The 16,245-nt window shown below is 59.1% G+C and overlaps 1 protein-coding gene and 1 long non-coding RNA gene across 3 annotated transcripts in view; both read left to right on the top strand.

The window, feature by feature from the left end:
- Window positions 1–4,384, top strand: part of LOC309635637 — a 29,830-nt gene extending 25,446 nt beyond the window's left edge. For both annotated transcript variants that reach the window (XR_014248936.1, XR_014248937.1), the window contains one exon: window positions 386–4,384. This is a non-coding gene — a long non-coding RNA (uncharacterized lncRNA). The remainder of the gene's footprint in view (window positions 1–385) is intronic.
- Window positions 4,385–4,913: 529 nt separating this feature from the next.
- Window positions 4,914–16,245, top strand: part of RET (ret proto-oncogene) — a 66,673-nt gene continuing 55,341 nt past the window's right edge. The window contains exon 1 of the mRNA XM_082407418.1: window positions 4,914–5,169. Within this exon, the coding sequence (XP_082263544.1) occupies window positions 5,103–5,169 (67 nt within the window). The 5' untranslated portion in view covers window positions 4,914–5,102. The remainder of the gene's footprint in view (window positions 5,170–16,245) is intronic.

Below are 16,245 nucleotides of genomic sequence, written 5' to 3'. Positions count from 1 at the left end.
GCAAGCAGGGAGGGGCCCCATCCAGGCTGGGTAGGGGTCTTCAGCAGGGCTGGGAGCCCCCAGTGCGCCTAAGCTCAGGTAGCAACCCTAGGGAGGTGCTGGAGAGGAAGCAAGGAGGGCACTCTAGATCTACCTGAGAACAGCGCTCCCTCCCACCTGGGGCTGCTGCAACAGCTGAGCGAGGTCTTCGGGGCACTTCCGGGGTGGGGGTGGGGAGAAGGGGGCAAGTAAGTGCCCTGCTTCTCCTGGGCCTGTCTGCAAGCACAGGGGGCTGGGGGAGCCACCCAGGCTGTGCCCTCACACGCTGGGCCCCCCCAAGGGCAGGTGGCTGGCCCCCCTCTCCCCATCCCCTCCAGCTCACAGCACACCACCTCATCGCCCGCAGGCCTGAGATCGATGTGGAAGTTGCACACTGTGCCTGGAGCTGCAGCCACACCATCCTGGGCAAGGAGGCTTTGGAAGACACCGTAGGGCGTTAAGTCAACGGACTTCCTATTTGTCAGCACACCAAGAGCACAGCAGGTTTTTTTGGCTCCAAAAGACTGCCCAGGCCAGAGTATTCACTCTGCAGATCCTGCAGGCTGTAACCCTCTCAGAGACCAGAGCTGCATCTTCCAGAGGGGTGAGGTGAGGCTGCTGAGAAGATGCTATCGTGGGGAGACAAAGGACGGCCCCTCGTCCCTGCTGGGGCAACGCAGGGAACTCCAGAGCACGTCCTGTCACCTCCCTGCGGGCAGCACTGTCCCCACAGCTCTGTCTTTGCCCAAAGTCAGCTCTCCAGGACATCCAGCCCTGATAAACACCCCGCCCTGTGTCTCACCCCATCTGGGGTCACTTCCGACTGTGCTGCATGTGTGCCTTACGTGTTGGTGATTGTCCTTAAGAAGCACCCAGAAGGGAGGGTCTTTGTTTAGTTCACTGTACTTTGGAAAGGGTGCCTGGAATACAGTAAGTGCCCAGAAAATGTTTGTTAAATAAATGAACTTTTCAAGAAGAAGGGCAAATGGGAAATGTGCAGATCGGGTGAAATACAGACCCAAATATGGATTTTTAAGCAAAAACAAGTCTCAGCTTTATGCTGATTGATCACTTTAGGTTCCATGACTGGGGAGGAGCATCCAAAGCTCCTCCCTGTGGACCCTGGTTGAATACCCCTCCCACAAAGCAGGCTTCCCTGCAGGACTTCTGGCTCAGACCTCCCCAGCTTTGTGATTCTGCCCTCCCACAGCACATGCTCTCTGTCACCAGTTTTGTTTTGTTTTTTTTCACTGTGGCCCATAGACCAAATTGAGAAGCGTCATCCATCTTACCTGAAGGTTTTGCCATTTCAGTCTTGAAACTGGAGAAGTCGTAAATAGGTTTTGCGATGGTAAAGGGAAGCTTAATTTTTCATTCACCTCTAGCTAGTAACTGACGGGGAGGTCCTCCTTCGCTCCCAGAAGCAAAAGGGAAAAGAAAGGGCTTCCCAGGGACAGGATAATTTGTCAGAAAGTTATGAGAGAGCACAAGCAGGGCTGTGTAGGAAGTGTGCATTGAATGATATGACACACCGGCTTCTAATTGCTGCTGCCTTTCTGATCAATAATACATGTTTTCAAAAAGCCTTCTGTTTGCATTTACACAATGTACTGTAACTACTGCAAAGGATCCATTAAGACCTATTTGAAAAAGCGCATTCGTAAAAACTTGTCTAAATCTGCATTACAAGGCAGATTATGAAACTGCCTTGGGAGATGTTTTTTCTAAAAAGCATTCAGGCCATATCTGCCGGACTCACCAGTTCAAGCTCCCTGTTATTACCACGCTCACTCGTGAGCCAGGATGGGCCTTCTCCTTGTTGTCCTTGAGGCAAGAGGCGGGCACTGCCAGGCCTGAGGCCCCATCAGGTTCCAGCGGCCTCGGGCCAGTGGTACCCTCGGGCTGGGGACTCGGTGTGAGCCAAGCCCCCAGAGTCTCAGTGAGGCGTCAGCATGAATCAACCCACTGGTCCCGAATGTGTAAGTATACGCCCAGATAAGTGCTGCTGTGGCAGAGAGGACTCTGGGGCTCCAGGGTTCTCCCTCCTTTCACTGAGAAAGCTGCAGGTCCTATGGGGAGGGCCAGAGACAGGTGTTGGCTCCTGCAGGCCGGTCTCACTGGTTGCCATCCCCATACAGGTGTGATTTGTTACCTATACAAGTGGGGAGCCAGAGCTGAGGGCAGCAGACAGCTTGATTTAGGGACCAGCTGCTTTCCGTGTTACCTTAGCAATGTCCACTGACCGCTTTGGCCTCGGCCTCAGCGTCTGCAGCTGATGGGAATCAGTGATGACAGTGACAGCTCATGCTGATTGCCGGGGACTCACCTGTCTTCAGGCACCTGGGGGGATGGAGCTCTGCCTTCCTGAGGCCCAGAGACGTTGCAAACATGCCGAGGTCACACAGACCAGAGACCCAGCCAGGATACAACTCAGAGCACACCTTCAACCTTCACACAATGCAACTGCCCCCAGCCTACCACCCAGACAGCTCCTTGGACTTCAGAGGACCCTGGAAGAAGAGAAGAAAAAAAAAAAAGCTCATTTTCTGGGGAGCCAGAAACTGTGCTGATTCTGTCAATGCTTCATTTGGGTTCAGCCATAACACTGCAAGGCAGTTACTATATCGTGATTTCCGTGTTACAGATGAAGACGCTGAGGCCCCAGTGAGGCAGCTAGCCTGGTTCTTGTGCTGGGGCAAAGGAATGGAGAAGAGATTCTTGCAGAGAATGGGAGGGAAGGAGGGGAATGAGGAGAAGGGGAGAGCAGAGGAAGGAAGGGAGGAAAGGAAGGTGGGGCAGGAAATTCAGAGGAGAAAAACAACTCCATTAGGGGGCCCATGGAAGGGTGAGTAAGGCAAAGAGTTGAGGTCAGGCCTTGTCTGAGTCTCACAGCGGGGTCTCTTATGGGTATGCAGGACCCGAGGTCAGCAAGCCCAGCGCTTCACCTCTGCGCTCTCCTGGATCCCCCTCTGGTCAGATCTCTGGACATGCACGCAGGTGAGGGTATGCGCGCATATCCCTGTACGTGAACGCAGGTGTAGGCACATGTGGGTACAGGGGTACACATATGAGGCTCCCCAGACCTTTTTCTAAGAAGAGGGCAATGTCCCCACCATAGTGTCAGATGTCCTCTCAAGACCCCCAAGGGTGGTGCAGGAGAGTGGAAGGGTCTGAGGACCGAGGAAGGAACACAGCCTCAAATGGGCCCTTGAGGTGGTCAAACGGAGCACAACCAGACATCCAGCCTGACCGGTGTCAGCCAAGGCTTGGCCAGGGTGGTCCCTGGGGGGCACAGGGGTGGGGCTGGTTGGAAGAATGGGCCAGGCCACCCCTCTTCCTTTTGCATTCTTCTGCCACGGGAGCCTGTTGGTAAGAGAAGTTCCCCTCAGGCCCTCCCTTCCCACTCAGGTCCCTTCCCTGTGCACAGGCCTGAATGTGCAGCCTTGGTAGTTATTACTAGCACCAGAGGTCGGGCCTGTCTACACCCAGGGGAGTCTCCCATGGCCAACTCCAGCCCCATAAATCCAAGGGCCTGGGGCTCGGGGAGCGTGAGGCAGGCAACACAAGGTCTGGTGGCCGCAGGGTGGCTCTCCCGAGCTGGCAGCACTGTGCCCTGGCCTCCAGCCAGCAGGCCGGCTTGGACATCTCGCCTGGCAGAGTCCCCAGCCAGCCTGTCTTGGCAGCTCCTCCTCCTGCCTGCGAGGGTGACTTCACTTTGACTTCATATCTGCAGAGTGATGTGCAGAGCTCTTATTCAGCCCCGAGCTCAGCCAGGCAAGAGGGCGGGGCTCTGTGCACAGCAGGAAGAAGAGACACTGAAATAGGGGCACCCCAGGCCTAGGTACCCTGGACCCTCCCACCCCAAGGCCCCTTGGACATGCATTCTTCTGTGCCTAGGTGAGGGCCAGACCACAAAGGCAGCTAGCGGGTGGGAGTAGAACAGTGGACTTTTCCCACAGAGGCCTAGAGCTCACCTCCAACCTCCAGGACCCCCCATGTTGGGGACCCAGAGTCTTCCCTTTTTAGTACTGGATGTGTTTATGGGCATCATTTCTTTGGGCAAAAATTAAATTCTTTGGGGCTCCAGTTCCTTCTCGCTACTTGCTCTGCTACCCAGTCAGCCCCCCCATCCTAAGAATTCTTCTGTTTGGTTGGGGAGAGAGAGTACCTACCCTTCAAGCACCCCATTAGAGCCAGCTCCAGTCAGTTTCCTGGTTTCATTGGTTGGACCAGTCCTAAAGAGGCGGGTTCACAAACTAACCCTAGGACAACCCTAGAGCGACCGCGGACATTGGAAGCCACAGGCCAGGCTCACCCCTGGCGTGCGCAGAAAGCGCCCAGGTTCCCCTTCCCCCACCCGGGCTCTTCCCCTCCTCCCGCCTCCGGCCCCAAGAGAGGCCGCGCTCCCACCGCGCCTCCCCCCTCTGAGAAATGGCTGAGGATGCGCACCGCGCCCGGAGCCTGGAGGCGGGGCGCCTGCCGAGTCTCCACGTCCACTCGGGAGCACCCCCAGCCAGTCCGCCCAGACCCCGCATCCCCGTGGTTTCCCTGCCCTCTCTGGGTGGCGGGGAAGGTCGAAGCGCACAGACCGAGAGCGGGCGCATAGAGTGAGGAAGAGTGGCTGTGCGTGCGGAGGTGCGCGGATTGGGGCTGCGGCTGGCGGGCCGGTACCCCGGGTCCCGCACCTCGCCCCTACTCGCGCCCCGCCCGGCCCGCACCCCGCGTCCGGCACTGGTCTCCTAACCCGCGCCCCACGGGGACCACACCAGGCATCGCCCGGTCGGGTACCCAGTGCCCCGCCCTTACTCCCGCACCCCGCCCGCACCCGGGCCCCGCCCGCCCCGCCCCCTCACCGCCCCGCCCCGCCCCGCCCCGCCCCGCCTCAGTCCCGCGACCGGAGCCCGGCGCGCAGCTGCGGAGAGTATCTTGGAGCCCGCGCCTCGACGCTTTGCGCCCGCAGTGTTCGTCGCGTCCGCCGCGTCCCGGCCGGGCATGGGGCAGCCCGGCTGAGCGCCGCACCCCGCCGCCGAGACCCCCAGCCCAAGCCACCGTCCCTCTCGCCGCGGCCCCAGCGTGCACCGGCGATGGCGAAGGCGACGGCCGGCACCGTGGGGCTGCGGTTTCTGCTGCTGCTGCCGCTGCTCGGAGAAGGTGAGTCCTGCCGGGGACCGGTGCCCGCAGCGGCCGAGGCGAAGTTGGCACCGCGCGCCGAGCGGCTGAGTGGACGCGTTCGGAAACGCCTTTCTGTTTGCGGCGGGCAGCGGGCTGCGCAGTTGCCGGCCGCCCGGGCTCGGCTGCGAGCGGGGTGGTGTGGTGGGCAGGGCGCCTCGGGCCCCGCGCGCTGGGCGGGTCTCGGGCTGGAGCCGGAGTCGGGTCGGAGCGGCACGCGGGCCGGGCGGCCGGGGTCGGTGCCCGGGGCCATTGTCGCAGCCGCGCTCCCCAGCCTGGTGGCGCCTCGCGCCACAGCAGCGTCTTCGAGCGAACCGAACGGAGCTTGTAGCCGTTTCGGTGCAGGTGGGGGAGGACGGGTGAGGTAGCCCTAGAAAGCCTGCGACTTGGGCGGGGAGGAGTTGTGTTTCTGTAAAAGATTGCTCCGTCCTGGTTTCCTTGTCGCTCTACACGTCGGTGCATTCTTCCTGCAGCTCTGATACCCTGGCTAGCCGCGGGATGCGGAGGGCATCTGCTATTTTGAAAAATGGTTGCTTTTCCCTTGTGCGTTTTTGCCGCTCTAGTCCTTAAGAAAACCCAAGAGGCTGTGGTTTCTAGGGAGGCTGCCCTCGAGGGCCCGCTCGGACTGGCCCAGCGCAGCCGGCTGAGGGCCCGCCGTGGCTCCAGTCCCACGCGCGGCTTCCGAGTACCGCGCTGATGCCAGGCGGGGACACCTGAAGGTGCGGCCTTTGGGACCATTTGACGGCTCTGGGCCGACCTGTACCAAGCGCTTTTGACCGTCCTGGAGTGGAGTAGGGCTGTGTGCCGCCAACATCGGTGCTGGGAGGATTAGATGTGGCCTTGCAAAGGCTGGCCACTGCCTCCACCCCCAAAACCCTGACGGGATGAGTGAACCCCAAGGCTGTTGAATCTTTGCCCGCCCCCCTGCCCACACACCACGAATTTTAGTTTCCCTCGAACTGTCCTTGACTTCCTCTTCTTCAGTACTCACTATGCACCAAGCTTCCCTGAGAGAGGAGCTCCGGCCACCCTCCCTCACTGCTTACAAAGAGCTTTCTCTCCCTGTGGCCTTTGGGAACAGAAGAGGTGGTGGTCCCCTGCATCTGGCCCTGGGTCCTGCACAGACTCTGGGTTCACAGGCCTGCCCAAGGCTTCATTTGTGTGACTGGATCTTGAGCTCAAGAGGCAGATACTGAAGCTAGAATGGGCCCCCAGCCCATCATAGGGAAGCCAGGGGAGGAACCCTTTCTTTGACCTGGGGAAGAATGGGGGAAAGCATTGGGAGTCTGGGGGTCCCGGTGCTGTGAGGGGAAAACAGGCAGGAGGAGGCCGAAGGCAGGGCAGAAGTAAACACAAACAAGGTGTTCAGGAGACCTCTTGTAACTCTGGGTTGCAACTTTGTCGTTGTGGGCGGGTGATCAGGCGTGAGCCGGAAGCCAGGGCGCGCTGGGCAGCCTCAGAAGCTTGTGGAGGATTTCCCGTGCCTGTCCCGCGCTTAGCCAGGGGGCCCAACTGAGGCCTTGTGGGGGCTGGAGTTGGGGGTAGGGGTGCGAGGGCGGCCTGTGACACTTGGCGGGAATGCAGGTGGCTTCTCCACAGCCTGGACGCACGGAGTTGGGTGGTCAGAGAAAGGCCCTCCAATCCGGGGAAAGCAAGTCCCCTGCCTCACCCACCCTCCCCATGGGATGAGCAAGAAACCACGATTGGTGGCACTGGGAGTTGAGAGGTGGCCCCGCGATACCCAAGAGGAGACAGCGGGGCCTGTGGAGAGGCCTGCGGGCACCCTCTACCCGGAGTAGCAGTGCCGGAGCTGTTGAGCCTGGCTCTCAGCGAGCTGCTCCAGACCGCCACCAATGAGCTGGGTCGCTGCTCCCACCCAGACTCCACCAGGCTGGGAGCAGCTCGGCCCCGGGGCGCCCTCTCGTGGACGCAGCAGCCCTCCTGTGGCCAGGCCTGTTGCCTGGGCGATGGGCCGGGTCTCTAGAGGAGGAAAGCCTTTCCGTGCTGGCCCAGACACCTCCCCGAGACGGGAAGCTCTCTTCTGTGCTGGGGAACTGACGAGAGGGGGGTAGGGAGGCAACCAGATGAAGAGGCAGTGGCCGGGGAAGGAAGAGCACCGCCCCAGGGCTGGCAGGGGTGGGCTCGAGGGCCTAGGGATGCTCAGAGCAAGGTCCTGGGGCAGAAACAGACCCTCGCGGTGTGCCCCCCTCCACATGTACACACTCTCATTGTGTGTGAATGCACACACCTTCAGAAAAAGGTGCCAACCCAGACACAGACTCCCAGAGCAAGGCAGGACTCCTCACCCACACGCTGGTATCCGTGTGAGTGCACGAACGGGCACACACACACGCACACACCCTTGAATCCATGCTCACACACTCACAGTCACTCTTGGTCATCACTAAGACACACTCCTGCCCTTTCTCAAGGATATGTGATCATGAGGCCTGTGGACACACACACACTCACGCAGCGTGGCTTGGCCCTTCACGCTCCACCCTCCCCCAGGGAACCCAGCCCCTCTCCCTGCCACTCACACACTCTGGGGCCCCCACATGTGTACACAGGGACACCTGCCCCTCCCCCCTCATACTCAGGAGCACAGCCCATCAACCCTGGGTATCCTGGAACCAGAGCTAAAGAACTTCCATCTAAAAGTTGTTCTTAGAAGAGTTTCTAGCCTTTTGCTGCTCCAGCGCAGGTACAGGCATCCCTGTGGCATGGATGAAGAAACTGAGCCCCAGCTTCTGGGGATCCCCCTGAATGTCTCAGGCTGACCCCTCACCCATCTCCATCTCCCTGACCTCCTGCTGCTCCTCACCAGGCCTCACATCTCTCATCTTTATGGCCTAGCTTCTTGGGTCCCATTTTGCTCAGCACCTGTAGCCACAAGGAAAGACCTGCCCTCTCTGTGTGCACACCCTCTGGGCCTTTCACTCCCGGGTACTGAAGAAAGGAAAGCTGGCCATGACTTAGCAGCCCCCTCTCCAGGCTGCTGGGCCCACCCCTCTGCTGTTGGACCTGGGTTTGCCACTTTTGCCTGGACCAGCAGGTGCCAGAGCAGCCCCTCAGCCAGGAAGGCTGCTCTGCTGACTTTCTCTCTCTTTCAGCCCCTTCCCTCTTTGGCCAGAGATGAATGGTGTCCTGCTTCACCAGGCTTGCCTAGGCCCAGCCTTCTTTCTCCTCCGCCCCAGCCCACTAAACCCCTCTGGCCTCTGGGAGCTGCCTGTGTCCCACACTGGCTGTCCTGGGCCCTAGCAGAGTGCAACCTACTCAGGGACCAAGGGGCTGGGTCAGCTGGTGGGCTCCTAAGGGTGGGGTCTGTGAGCAGAAAGCAAATGGGAAAGTTTATTGAGACCACTGCAAAATTGCCTTTATTCTGCAGAATTGCTTTAGGGACGGCTAAGTAAATCACTGTTTCCTTGGTGGTGTGAAGAAAATGGGATGCATTCACCTAATGGGGAGCTAATGGCCTTTCAGCCAGGAGAGGAGAAAACTAATTTAAAATTATGGTATCTCTTAAACTGTAGCATGGGGTGCCAAGGGGAAGGGAGGGCCAGGAAGCTGCTGCCTCCCCTGAGGCCGTCCCGCCTCTGTGACCTGAGAGAGGACTCCTCCATCCCCTGATCTTCACTGGATAAGGCTGATGCCAGCAGTAGCCACCCCCAGGGGGCTCATGGCCTGCCGGTCCTGTGCTGAGCACTGCCTGTCTGCTAGCTCACTGTATCCTCCCGAAACCCTGAGGGATGTAGCCTTGTTTTCCCATTTCACAGGTCAGGAAACTGAGGCTCCCACAGCCTGTGAACTTGAATCCATGGAGAGGACTTTGTGTGTCCCCGCTCCGGTCCTCTGGCTTTCAGCAAGCCCCTTCTCTGGGCCAGTGATGGTAGGGACCAGGAGTGGGGCTGAGGAGGGGTCCCGGGAGAGGAAGGTGGCCCTGAGCCCACTCACCCACTGGTGACCCTCCTGCTCGGGGCTCCAGGGGCCCTAGGGACAGCCTGGCCCGGGTCTGGGAGGAAAGTGTGCCACTGTGCTTCAACACCTGAATCAGGAGCCCCTCGGGGTCTGGCTGATGCTCAGGTGGGACCGCTGCTTTAGCTGATGTCTGGGAGTCCTGCAGGTCCGGGAGCTGCCACCAGCTGGGGTCTGGTCATAGCCAGCCCCAGGGGAGGGGCGTGTGTCCTCTGGCGTGGCAGGAAGAGAGGCCTCTGTGCTGGTGGTGTAGGCTGGGTGTGTGGCCCCTGCACCCACCCTCTGCCTGGGGACCCAGAACCTGACAGGAGCTACTGTGCTGAGGAGGGGCTGGACTTCAAGGCACATGGGTACAACTGTGTCTCCTTGTCCAAGAAAGGGCCCTCCTACCCGGGGCTCCACGACAGACTGGGAGAAGAAAGTGCCCAACTGGGAAAAAGGCAGAGCTGGAGAAGTGCCCCCGCAAACAGTAGTGATGCCTTCCGTCCTACAGAAGTGGCTACATTTCGGCTGTGGAACCCCTCCCCCTTCCCGTGGGTGTGGGAGAGGACGCTTCCTTGTGTGGGCGCAGTGTTCAGGCTCAAACCCCCGCGTCCTCTCCTCCTCCTTGTTTCTTCTTCTTCCTTCTCCTCATTTCTTCTTCTTCCTTCTCATTTCTGCAATTGTTTTTCTGAGTGACTCAACAGTAACAATAACAGTAATAGTGATGGGCCCACAAGCACTCCCCGAGGGACCGCCTGCTGCCTGGGGAGCTTCTCCGGGGCTAGGGATGCACTCCGGGAGACGACGGAAGGTCCCTTTGACCTCAGAGCTGTCTGCCTGTAGGGAGAGATGGGCAGTAAAGGAAGCCCTAAGCAGCCACTTACCTCAAATGTGTGTGTGTGATTTCAGACGGAGGTACACGGCAGGAGGCCTGCTGAGGGGTACGGTGGGGGCCAGGTGGGCAGCCGGGCAGGGAAGTGGCCCTCCTGGCCCTGGGCCACAGGGGTGTGATGGCAGCGGGGGTCATTTTTCGCCCTCCCCCCCCCCCATTTGCCTCCCGTGGGTCTTCAAGGGCCCATCTTCCGTGCTTTCTGGGTGAGGGTCCTTAGCCCCTGGAAGGCTGGGGCATTGGTATGGCTCAGAGAGACCAGGCCCAGGATGTCCCTCTGAGGGCCGTGACCTGGGTGGCCTGGGGAGGGCGCTCCTGGGGGGCTTGAAGGGGTGAGAAGGCTCAGGCCTCCAGAACCCACACGGCTCTCCTCTCCCTGCCTGAGAGCAGCAGAGAGTGGCGGCGTGTTTAGGGGTTCAGGGGAGGCTATACCTCCTGAGACAGGGCTCCATCGCACCTCAGAGGACCTTAGAGGATGAGGCCCTCTTCGGGCTGCAGCTCCAGGACACCTGGGAGCCCCTATGCACGGGACCCTCATCCTGCCCTCCTCCCCCCTCCTGGTCCTCCCACAGTCCACCTTCCCTGAGCTCTGGGGCCAGGTGATGCCTGGGCTTCCATCGAGCTCTGGCCTTACAGCTATGTAATTGTGGGAGCCCCTGGGACCCGCGTCTGTCCCTGAGGCTGGAGGATGTAAAGCCAGTGGCCCACTGAGCTGTCCACTGGGCGAGGTGGGGGGCGGTGAGAGCAGCAGCGAGGTGCCACTGTTCCCTTAGCTCCTCCCCCACTGGAGCTGACACCCCCAAGAAAGCATGGTTGTGGGCGCATTGACGCCAGTGGGACCTTGGGGGAGGCAGTTCAGGCGCCGCCTGGGCCCTCAAGGAGAGCAGGTGGCCGGCCCCGAGCAAACACCTCTGTTTGCTTTCGCCTTGTGAGTGGCTCCACAGAGTGTAGCAGCCAGGGCACCTCTGCAGAAAGGTCACCTGTGCACCTGCACAGGTGTGTGCCCACCTGGTGGTCCAGCTGGTGCAGGCTCTCCATGACATCAGCGATGCCTGGTGGGCTCTGGCAGGCAGGGACCAGTTCTGGGACCTGCTCAGGGGAGATGCCCGTGCCCCTGCAGACCCAGGTCCTGGGGGCCCCAGCCCCCCTCCCAGATTCGGGTACCGGCGGTCACACCTTATCGCAGTCTTAAGCCTTCGCTCTTCTGACATGGGCTGCTGCTGTCTGGGTTCCGCAGGGCCCTGGGCTCCAGAGAAGTGCCTGAGGGGCAGGGTGGCCGGGAGAGGGAGGCAAAGGTCCGAGCTCTGCCCTGAGCGCTGGCCCTGACCTGCGCTCTGATTGGAGGAAGGGTTCTGCTGCGAAAACAATCAGAAGGCCCCTGGCAAGACAATGGACGTCAAAACTGGTTGCAGCCCCCCCCTCCCATGTGGCTATGGGGTTGCCAGAAAATTCTGAGGGTTCTCACTCTTACAAAAAGGGGAAAAGGAACAATGTAAGTTCCTAACCTTTAACTAACAGCCTGGAAAATGCTTGGGAAGATGTGCACTCTGTGTGCCAGGACCTGAGAGCGGGGTGAATGGGGGGGTGGCCTGGGGGCACACAGAGTGATGGTGGGAGTCCGAGTGGAGGGAAGGAGTTTACTCAGTTTCTTACTCAAACTTTCCTGCCTCTGAAACAGCCAAAGACACAGACACAGTGAGGTGGTGGAAGACCCAGAAGCTGGAGGCGGCTCCTGGGTGGGCTTTCTCCTGCCTGCTCCCCCATCCTGCCCTTCCAGCATTGCCTGTGGGCCGTCCACTGCTGTCTGTTCTCTTCTTTCTGGGAAGGAGAAAGGGTGGAGTTGGGAAGCAGGGCTCCGTTCCAGCCGCCACTTAGCCATGAAGTGGGTGCAGCACCCGCTGTCTCCTCGCCTGTGGAAGCAGGGCTAACACGCACTTAGCTCTCTGGGCACTTGCTTTGCCACTGGGAGGGGTTGAGCCTTGTCAGACGGGCACCTGCAGGTGGTCTCTGTAGGAGACTCATCCAGCAGGACCACACACGTGACACCACAGAGCCTTGTAAAGTCTCCACTGTGGACCCTCTCGAATCTTTGCTTCTGCAGCCTCCCACCCACCTGTATCTGTGAGCAGGAGAGACTGTGTACTTGGGGGTGACAGAAACCCCCAGTCTCAGTGTCTCAACACAGTCCGTTTGTCTCCTGTTCGTGGTGTCCCACCACCCTGCCCCTGTCAGCCACTCTACACCGGGCCGTGTGCGCGGGGAGGGGTACAGAGCTCTGAGGAGCCAGGCCTGGAGGGGCCTGGGGCACTTTGCCCATGTCCACGGGCTGGTCTGTCACAGGGTCCTTCTCTCTGCAAGGGAGGCTGGCGCCCAGAAGAGAGAGAGCATGGTGGGTGAGTGGGGTGCCCGCTGGGGCACCTGCACACGCTCCTGTGGTCCCCTGTGGACTTGTACCCCTGTGTACCGCTCTTCCAGGTCGGCCTCTCCTGGTCAGCACAGCAGGAGCCCGTATGGGGCCTAGCAGCTGGGAGTGGGGTGGGGAGGGGGGGAGGATGCGGTGTCGAACAATGACAATTCACGTAACATAAAATTAACTGTCCTAAAGTGAATAATTCGGTGGCATTTAGTACATTCACAGTGCTGCATAGGCATCACCCCTGTGTAGTTCCAGAACATTTTCATCGCCCCCAAAAGGAAACCCCATACCCATTAGGCAGTGATGCCTAGTCCCCCCACCCCAGTCCCTGGCGACTGCCACTCTGCGACTGTCTCTGTGGACTTGTCCATTTTGGATATTTAGTGTAAATTGACCTTTGTGTTAGACTCCTTTTACTTAGTTTGACGTTTTCAAGGTGCATCCACATTGTAGTATGTATCAGTACTTCATGCCCTTTAAGGCTGAGCGATAGCCCATTGCGTGCATATATCACATTTATTTATTCATTCATCTCTTGGTGGACGTTTGGGTTGTTTACACCTTTTGGCTCTTGTGAATAATGCTGCTGTGAGCATTTATGTGCAAGTATCTGTTTGAGTCCCTGTTTTCAGTTCTCTTAGGTGTATACTTTGGAGTAAAATTGCTGAGTCATATGGTAATTCCAAGTCCCATTTTTTGAGGAACTGGCAAACTGTTTTCCACAACAACTGAAACATTTTAGGATCCCACCAGCAGTATGTGAGGGTTCCAATTTCACTACATCCCCACCAATCCTTGTTATCTTCTATTTATATTTTTAAATTGTATCCATCCTACTGGGTACAAAGTGGTATCTCATGTGGTTTTGATTTGCATTGCCTTTATTATTGGTGATGTTGAGCATCTTTTGTGTGCTTCTTGGCCATTTGTATCTTCTTTGGAGAAGTATCTATTCAGGTCTTTTGCCCATGTTTTAATTGGGTGGGTGTGTCTTTTTGTTGTTGAGTTTGCTCTATCAAATTTCCACCAAGTGTTGCAGAGCAGTTTTTGTCCAGAGACATTTCAGTGTCTGAGCCCGAGGTCCCTTTCGAAGAGGACATGGGTTCCTCCAGTGTCCTTCTGTGGGGGCTGAGCCACCATGACCCCACTGGGACCCTGAGGACATTCTCAGAAGACCCAGACCCTGAAGCCACATTGAGCTCAAATGTCCCAGAAGCAATGGTGTCACATCTTGTATGTGAGGTGCCAATGCCCAAAGACCATCCTGTGAAGGACCCAGGGGATGGGAGGAAGGGAGGGGTTCTGGGAACCAGTGACCCACCCAGCCCACCTGACAAGGTGGGACTCAGCAGCAGGGGAACCCAGGGCTGCCCTGTCTCGATAAACTCTCAGTCCAGACTCTAAAAATAACCAGGCGGATCTGGTGTAAGTTGATTACCGTAATTGCAACTGTGTGATGTCATGCTGCCAGTCCCTTGAGGCCGTTTTCCCGGGACAGCAGAACGTACCAAGGCAGTGCAGTCCGCCCGCCACCCAGAAGCTTGCACCCAGAAGCTGCATGAGTGCTGGGGCCCAGCACAGGGTGGGAAGGCCTTGACCGGGCTCAGCAGGAAGCCTTTGTGGGCCCAGGCAGGTCTGATTCGAGGGTCAGGGAGGGAGAAAGGAGAACTGGCTCTGGCTTCCACCAGCAGGTGCTCTGTCCCAGCAGTGCTTCCAGGGAGGGGTTCCTGTCCCAGTTCACAGCTGGGAACAGACCCAGAGAGGCTGAATGCCGAGCTGGCCATACAGCAAGGCAGTGAAGGAGCACGGCTCTGGCCTGCCTCTGCCCTTGTCTCTCTGCTTCCGCAAGTCATACTGAAATCTCTCCTTTGTATCTAGACTCACTTCTCAAGGTGGTACTAGGACCTGACAGGGGCAGAGTGAAGGACCCTCAAGGCTCTCTTCTGTGTCCAGCGGGCAAGGGGCACGTCAGGCCCCCAGCATCCATGGGCGCCCGCGCACACAGCAGCCGTGACTGTGTCTGTGCCTGTCAGGCGGGCGCTGGCTGAGCAAACTCCCACCTGGTCATGCCTTCCTGGGCCTTCGCCCTATTTCACTGAGACGTGAAAGAGCAAATTTACATGAGGGGCTTTTAGGGACTCCTGCCTTTTCGAGGAGGCTGAAGGAGGCTGTGGATGGTTATTTATGGTTGCATTTTCCGCCTGGTTAGTAAGCAGGTGGGTGGGTGGCCCGGAGTCCCAGGTCATGGTGCCCTGGCTTTTCCGCACACGTGTGCACGGCCGTCACTGAGCAGAGGAGCCTGGTGGCCACGTACACTGGCCTGGGTGGGACCCTCGGCTTAAGTCCTGACGCACTCTCTGTGTGGCCTTGGGCAAGGTAGCCTTTCTCTGCCTTGGTTTCCCCTTCTGTAAGACAGGAAACAAAGTTGTCATTGTTACCTCTGGCTGTCGTCGTTACCTCTGGCAGATGTCGTGTTGATTCAGTGGGACAACGTGCGTGAAGCACTTAGAACAGGGCCTCTCGGGAAGAATGTAGAAATCTCGCCGGTTAATGTTGAATAAGGGCGAGAAGGGTGCTGGGGGAGGGGCAGAGATGGGCAGGACCACCTCTGTTTGAGGAGCTCTAGATAGGTGGGGTGACAGGTTTAAGTCTGAGTCGCAGTGCCCTGCTGGGTGTGAGGGGGGACAGTTGCCCAAGCAGTGGCACCAGGGTCCAAGCCAGGGATGTCCTGACCCGTCACCCCTTAGCCAGGGCTGGCACACCCGCCCTTGACTGGGGCTGCAGGGCACAAGAGCCCTGGAGCCGAGAGAGCCTGGTGACCCGCACACAATCATCAGCAGGCCACTTGGGTGGCCAGTCTTTTTCCAGCCAGGCCTTGCCCTGGGTAAGAAATTAATTGTAACCTAATTGGCAGTTTCCTTTGCACAGAAGCCGGAAGGAACTGCCAGTGAGGCTGGTGATTAACTCGGCATCAGCTGGGAAATCACATTTGGGCAGGAGTGTCCGTCATCTGAGCGAGGCCTCTGCATCTGGCCTGGGCGGGTGGGGAAGCGTGGGTGGTGGCCCCGGGTGCGTGCTGGGTGCAGCCTGGGCCCCAGGCCTCTGGGAGCGGAAGGCTGGGGCTCGTGTGCCGGGGATGAGTCTGGGCTGCTGCCTCCCGGGCTGCCGGGCTGCAGACCTCGGCTGCACGGCTCACTCCCCCGGACTTCAGCCTCGCCCTGACTCCTTCCCCACTGTCAGCAGAGGGCTGCGCGCATGGCGTGGTGGGGTGTCAGGAGACCCGGGCCTGCTTGCGGTTCCACTCTTGAGGGCAAGAGGTGAATTGCGTTTCCCAGCGTTGGATGGGGAGAGCGAGGTCTACAGCGAGAGTTCAGGCAAGGTGTGCAAGGCAGAGCTTTTCGCACGTGTGGAGGAGGGTGCCTGTGCGTGCAGGGCTGGTGGTGCCTCTGAAGCACGGGCTGGCCCTCAGGTCTCTCCTCCTCCGTCCAGCTGCTCTTACAGGCCACCGGCCACCCTGTCCAGCCAGGGCCCAGGAAGACGGGCGTCTGGGGAGACACTGCACCCCCGCATGGGGTCCCCTGCCCTCCCCACCACGGACCACACAGAGAGGGCTCAGGCTGGAGGGATGATGGTGGGAAGGGCCCGGAGAGCTGTGCCGTGTGCGAAGCCGCAAACCAGCCAGGCAGGCAGGAGCGGGGGCTCTGTACGAGGCAGAGCTCGCAGGAGCATGGAGAGCCCCGGGCACCCAGTGTGTGCCAGGATGGCTGCTTGCCCCTCCCTGTGTGTAGGCCCAAGC

The sequence above is a fragment of the Balaenoptera borealis genome (assembly GCF_965194805.1).
Source record: "Balaenoptera borealis genome assembly, chromosome: 10".
NCBI classification, from domain to species: domain Eukaryota; kingdom Metazoa; phylum Chordata; class Mammalia; order Artiodactyla; family Balaenopteridae; genus Balaenoptera; species Balaenoptera borealis.
Note: the sequence above shows the minus strand (reverse complement) of the source record. Positions and strands in the feature narration are given on the sequence as shown.